Source organism: Anarrhichthys ocellatus, unplaced genomic scaffold (assembly GCF_004355925.1).
Source record: "Anarrhichthys ocellatus isolate YVR2014 unplaced genomic scaffold, GSC_Weel_1.0 scaffold15, whole genome shotgun sequence".
Classification (NCBI taxonomy): Eukaryota; Metazoa; Chordata; class Actinopteri; order Perciformes; family Anarhichadidae; genus Anarrhichthys; species Anarrhichthys ocellatus.
In genome coordinates this window covers 7,794,083-7,800,491 of record NW_022280045.1, presented here as the reverse complement: position 1 = coordinate 7,800,491, position 6,409 = coordinate 7,794,083, and the positions used below count along the sequence as shown (strand labels likewise).

Below are 6,409 nucleotides of genomic sequence, written 5' to 3'. Positions count from 1 at the left end.
TCACAGATGTTAGAACATGACTCAAAGACACAGCTGGTGTGGTTTTCAAATTTATTTGTGTTCACATTAGGATCATATCTTTATCAAATTTGCACATGGAAAAAAAACGACATGATGTGACAACAAGTCAGAGATATTTCATGACAGTTATGAAGTAAAAAGGTTTAAAGTACAAAATATGTCAACTAAAATAACAAGAAGTCAGGTGTCGTGCCATCAGGTAGACTAACATTACTGTGCGCATTCAACCTTGAGTTCATACATGTTTTCAGATTGTTGTACATTTAAAAAGAGTAAAATATCTACATGATAACTTTTCCCATGCAAATCAGCCTTTAATTTCCAATTCTTTGACAGCATCCTGTGGTTTGCCAGCTCCATGTTTCTTACCTGGAATAAGTAAATAAATCAAAGTTTTACTTTTACTCAAAAAACATCGAAGTAAGACGGTAAAGTCAAGGCGTACATCAATTGAACTTTGTCGCTTATGGAAACCACACACAAATGCAAAATAAAGAAATACCCAGATAAAACCAGCTCTCCCTGTATCAAACATTTGACGGATTTGAGCAAAACATCAGCTGAATATTGCAAACCATCAAATGCAAGGAATTCTAAAACAAGCTGCGAGAGAATAGAGGGAATGCATTTATTAAAGCTGAATTAACCGATTGTTTAGGCCACAAGTGGGCAGCGCAACAAGCTGTAAACACTTTGAATCCTCCACTATGTTAGCTATTTGCTAACTGTGTCTGTAATGTAATCAGTTCTGGGCAGAAGGCAAAATGTGGTTTTATCAGAGCAGTTGCCTGCTGATCTTGGGGTTGAGAGAAAAAAAAATACAACAACGAGACTTTGATACACTAAACTCAAGTGTTACCTTTTTTTTTGCCTTTTCCTCCTTTGCCAGCCTCCTGGCCTGCAGGCTGTCCACCAGGTGTCAGAGGAGCTGCAACACCCTTGGCTTTTGCATAAGCCACAGTCACTTTGCTGCCATCGATCTCACAGTCCTCCATGGCCTCTTTGACAGCTTTGCAGTTCTCGTCACTCTCAAACTCCACAAAGCCAAACCTGAGGAACATGTAACATAAAACAAGTCAGTGTGAAGCATGACGCAATTATTACAATTGTGACAATAAAAAGATAACTTTAGGCTACCCACATTTTTGAAACTCCTTTCTTTTTAGTTACAGTGACTCTTGCAGTGAAAGCCCCTTCAAAGGCACTTTTCAGAGTCTCTGCAGTCGTCTTCTCGGCGAGGCCCATCACAATCAGTGTTTTTGTTTGAACTAAAGAAAAAAACGCTTGTTTTCATTACTCATGAATATAAAACTAAGTTTTGAAACACTTGAAATGTATGTTTTGCGATTGAATATTAGACCTTCATGAACAGTATGATACGAACAATCCTACACACATTTTTCCTGCTCTGATTTTGCTTGCATTTTGCAGAATTGTACTCTGGTATCCCTTTTATCGATTTTCATGTTTTTGGATGACTGCAAGGCCTTTTCAGCATCTTCCACAGCTGCAAACTCGACAAACGCAAACCTGCAGAGGATTACACATGTTTCTTTAGAATATTTAAATACTGCCTTCACTGGAAACAAAATAAAGACCAGTGTACATGTTCTTACCCCCTTGATTTGCCTTCGGATCTAGGTACGTTGGCACTAACAGCTGTCTGAAAGAGTTTCTTGAGTGTTTTTTCTTTCACATTGAACGGCAAATTGCTCACAAATAAGGTTTTACTTGGAGGAGCTGTGAGAAAGAAGAGAGATCTTTTGTAAACACAGGTAAATCACAAAATCCAGATTTAATTGATTGATGTACAGATTTTTTTAAAATAACAATTCAATAGCTATAGCATGAGGTCATCCATCGACGGTACATTTCTAAATGTTCAGTGATTTACCTTCTTCTTCGTCGGGATTAGCGTCGATGACTTTAGGAACATCTGGTTTTTCGACAGAGTCCACAATCAAAATCCGGCCTTGAATCTCAACTCCTTGTTTTTGTTGGCATACATTATGAGCAATCATTTTGTTTTCAAACTCCACAAAGGCAATGCTGTTGAAAAATAAGGACATTTCAAGTAGTATTAATTATAAATATCCAATAAATGCATGTTTAGATTTTTAGATTATCATAACCATTGCATTCCTAAATATAATACTTTTAAAACTAATTGGATCTTTTTGCACACCAATGTATAGTGAGGAAGTGGACCTCAACGAAGGTGTTTTTAGTCTCTCACCCTTTCTTTGGGCCATCAGTCCCACCAGGAAACCGAACATCGACGGCCTTTTGGAAGATTTTCAGAAGGTCTTCTTTTGTTGTGTTGTACGGGATGTTCTTCAGAAACAAACATTTCTCATCTTTGGTTGCTAAACACAGCACAGTACTCAAGTTAAACATTTAATCTTTATCACCCTCCTTGGACAATATTATGTTTTGTATTAATCGTTTTACATTCACAGATCATTATATCATAAATCCATTATTCTAGCAGTTAATGGAAAAAATAGTTTTATAGACTAAACGATGAATTTCCTTCTTGTAGATTTAACATACAGTACAAGCTGCACCGTTATATAATATGGCAAGTTACACAGAAGTTAAATAAATGTGTGATCAAACGATTACAGTTAGTCGAGTTACCTTTTTTGTTTTTTGCTGGAGCTTTCTTCTGAACCATCTCCTCACTTTTGACCTTTGCTTTGGCGATCTTCATTGGCTTATCATGCATCATTTCTCCATTTAGCGCCAAACCTTTGGTCAAGTCCATCTCTGAGGCCAAATCTACATGTGCATGTTTTCTACAACAGCAAAACATTACATCAGAGTTTATTTAGTATTTAAAGCAGCAGCAATATTACTTTGAAATGGATGAGACAAACGACATCTAATGCACCTACTAGAGGGTTTCCTGCCTAAAGGGAGCAGACAGTAAAAATGTTAAACAGCGTACTCACTTGGACCGGTGTACTCTGATGTCTTGAACCAGGAGACTTTGTGTCATGAAGTAACTTGCTAATGAATCTTTGACTTCATCGAATGTTTTGGAGTTGTTCAGGTTGCCAACATAAAGACAATATCCTACAACAAAATAAGAGTGAAATGTGTGAGGGCAGGAGTATAAGTTACAGGACGAAGCATTTAGCAGTCTGTCTGATTCTGAGTTCATACCATCATTGATGAGCTTGGTTTTCTTTGCCGGGGAGGCCTCAACAGAAGAGGGGGCCTTCCGTTTCCCTTTTACTGCAACCGAATAAAAAGTGTTATAACTACGTCATAACTAACTAAAGTGCGTACAAATGGTAAACAGCGTTCACAATTTCTAGTCTCTCCTAACTTTTTCGTACTTGACACCTATCATTAAGACTTTATGCTGCACAAGAACACCTTTTTTATTTTTACAACTTCAAGATATACGCAATCTGCCGCGTTGGTATTTGTTTCAGTTTGGTATTTTAATGAATGTTCAGAGTTTCAATGTTAAATGTGTTGCTGTAGTGCCAGAAGGAGGAGACTCATCCTCATTACACATCATTTGACACCACTCGCACTCTCACTCAGACACTTTTGTGTGGTGTCATTTTTGCAGTACCTCCAGATTCCTGCACCTCTTCCTTCATCTCTGTATCTGCACTCTGAACGGGAGCGTCCTCTGTGGAGTCGACTGCGTCAGCTGAAGAGAAGATCTGAGTTAGTTTTTCTGGCAAAAACAGTCATGATTTGATTTAAAGACAGTGGAAACCAGGTTTGCAGCCTCCATTGAAGCCTAAAGAGGGCGAGTGTTTCACAGGTGAGAAAGATAGAGTACCATCATCAGCGTTTAGACTAACATAACACCTGCAACTTAAATGACAAGACACATACCCGTTGATTAGAAAAACAATAAGATTTATTTGCTCTCTTTTTGACCTGAAGAGTAAGTAGGATCTTTAAGATTAAAAACATAAAGACTAACATATCACCTGCAAAATGAATGATGAATATTTTTCAGTAGAGGACTAATATATAAAAAAAAAAGATAATGCAATAGTAACTTTTGATTGTTGTAAACATCCTTACCACTGTCCATCATCTGATCACTTGCATTAGTTCCCTTTTCTGTATCATCAACTTCTCCTCCCTCGTTCTTCTTGTCCCAGGATATAGTCACAGTGGACGTAATTCCCTTTACTTCAATGACAGTGTCCATCTGACGATCTAAAGATGCAGCTTTGTTACTGGCACAGCTCAGAGTTGTAATCGGACATCTTGTGTAATGCATTTTTCTTGTACGGTACCTTGTTCAGCTTGGTCCTCTTTAGGAGCACCCTCCACTGTTAATATATTGAATTATATAATGTTATTGTCATTATTGAGTCGTCATATTTACTGTCATTTTTCAATTGTTTTAAAGACATTACTTGCCAGTTTTGACATTGTCCACTTCTTCTACATCTTCAATGGTGTCCACTTTGCTTTGTCGTTTACTACGTCTTGTAGCCTGAAAAAGACACAAACACCTTAACCAAATAATGAGACTGTGTTCTTGTGCGCAAGCCTAACACCAAAAATGTCAAATACTGATTAACTTGTCAATTCGTTGTTAAGATTAAATTACCACCATGCCTTAAAGTAATGGAATATGAAAATAACCACGCCACAGGGCCCAAAGGCCCTCACATAGTCAAATTATGCGTGTAGTGAATGTAAGCAGCAAATCCTCACATTTTACAGGCTTAAACCAGTGAACGTATTTAATTATCGCTTAGTAACTACTTAAAAACTTGTAAATGATTATCAAAATTGATATAAACTAAAATCAGTTTCTGTCAATCGACTAACAAATTCTAGTGTTAAATGTAATAACGTTACTGTGACGATGTACCCACTTAAAAACATACAGACACGTTTTCCAGTTGTAAGTTACCCACTTGAAACAGTGCTTGTAACGTTTGGCATAACCGTTCATAACCAGTTTATCGCCAGCTAAGCTAACCAACTGTTAGCTAGCTTGTTAGTTTGTAGATATCGTTAAAAACACGTTTAGCGTGGAAAAATCTACTCGGTGCCAGTTGAAGCCCGGTTAATATAAAAGTAAAGTAATGTAATACTTACGTTTTCCTTCGCCATATTTTTTGTTCGAACACCACGAGATCGTAAGCGTCGTAGCAGAAAATACACGTGTGTTGAGCTCAAAACATCCGCATGAGACCGGTTTGCTCTACGCAGTGCGCTAGCGTGGTCCTGTACTACGGGTGCCCACAGGAATTTCAGCTTTAGGCGATTCACCCACGACAACTTTCAGTATCTCCCCCTGAACAGAGTGACACTACAGTGTACGGGATCACTGCTATGAGCACATATATGGTAAATATTTGGGTAGCAGGTGAATAATGTTTAGAGAAAAGGCTTAATAAGGAAGTTTTTCTTAGCAGCTAACCGCTAAATTTGTATTTTCTGACTGCTAGCTAAGTAGCTAATTAGCTTAAACCGACTCATGAGTTGGTCAACTCCCCCATCAGCTCGCTTTATGTGTTACAGTACACAACTATGTTAGACTTATACTGTTATCCAAAGACGAAAAACCAAATACAATATTAGAAGAAGAAGAACATAAACCTTGTTGTGACTTTGTATTTACGATACTGTAGTATAGTATTTCGTCCTCTGATGACTATGTAAGCCTTCCGTAGTTGTGCACTTGAGAAGATAAAAACATATTACATTTGTGGATTGTGGGTGTAGCTTGCCTAACGAAAGCATTTCCTCTAAAATTCCTAATTGTTACTCCCTTGTTCCACTGTACCTACATTTAAGTACCTGTAGGAACTGGTAAGAACGTATATGTACTCATTCATATAACAATAGTCCACTGTAAGTTAAGTGGACTCACACAGTAAGTGCCAGGTAATTACACTGTAAGTTGCAGGCTGTATTATGTTACCCTTCTTTTATAGCATTGTTGAAGGGAGTTGCTTCTCTGTAATTGTTGTGCAAAGGAACATGGAGAACTTTAAACTTTTAATCCAACAGGTAGAACTGGAACTGGACAAAGAATCCGCGGTACAAAGGTTACGTTGCAGCCTCAGCACGTCAACTCACTTTATGTAGATAAGGTATCGATTCCGGTCATCCATTCAGGCTGTACACAAGACCAATATGAGCTGACCATGGAGGATGTGGGACTGATTTGAGGACCAGTAGGACATACGTTTCAACAATGGGAAGTCAGAGGAACGGTTTCAAGAAGGAATGCTTCATTTTGTCAGTGGACGTTGGGACAACAACAATCAGATGTCACGTCTATGACAAGGAGGCAAATGTCCGAGGATCATGCTCCACCAAGGTATTCTTCACCCTCTCGCTATGAAGGTATATTTGTGTCTTTATTACGCAAACAAAAAAAAAAGTT

General features: G+C 38.1%; 2 protein-coding genes across 5 annotated transcripts in view; one reads left to right on the top strand and one right to left on the bottom strand.

Annotated features, from left to right (window-relative positions):
- Positions 1 to 37: 37 nt before the first annotated feature.
- On the bottom strand, positions 38 to 5,233 carry LOC116387485 (nucleolin-like). Its single transcript, XM_031854627.1, has 15 exons — positions 5,113 to 5,233; positions 4,423 to 4,498; positions 4,296 to 4,331; positions 4,078 to 4,215; positions 3,611 to 3,691; positions 3,190 to 3,261; positions 2,976 to 3,099; positions 2,662 to 2,819; positions 2,258 to 2,387; positions 1,916 to 2,070; positions 1,638 to 1,761; positions 1,418 to 1,551; positions 1,163 to 1,289; positions 881 to 1,071; positions 38 to 390 (listed from the first exon to the last, which is right to left on the bottom strand). The coding sequence occupies exons 1-15, from the start codon at positions 5,125 to 5,127 to the stop codon at positions 329 to 331; spliced, it is 1,623 nt and encodes a 540-aa protein (XP_031710487.1). The 5' UTR covers positions 5,128 to 5,233; the 3' UTR covers positions 38 to 328.
- A 25-nt stretch (positions 5,234 to 5,258) lies between these two features.
- Positions 5,259 to 6,409, top strand: part of gk5 (glycerol kinase 5) — a 13,729-nt gene continuing 12,578 nt past the window's right edge. For 2 of the 4 annotated variants that reach the window (XM_031854630.1, XM_031854629.1), the window contains exons 1-2: positions 5,259 to 5,364; positions 6,031 to 6,343. In XM_031854630.1, coding sequence (XP_031710490.1) covers positions 6,218 to 6,343 — 126 coding nt within the window. In that variant the 5' untranslated portion in view covers positions 5,259 to 5,364; positions 6,031 to 6,217. Of the gene's footprint in view, positions 5,365 to 6,030; positions 6,344 to 6,409 lie in introns of those variants that run through there. The other 2 variants (XM_031854628.1, XM_031854631.1) reach the window with 2 other exon arrangements.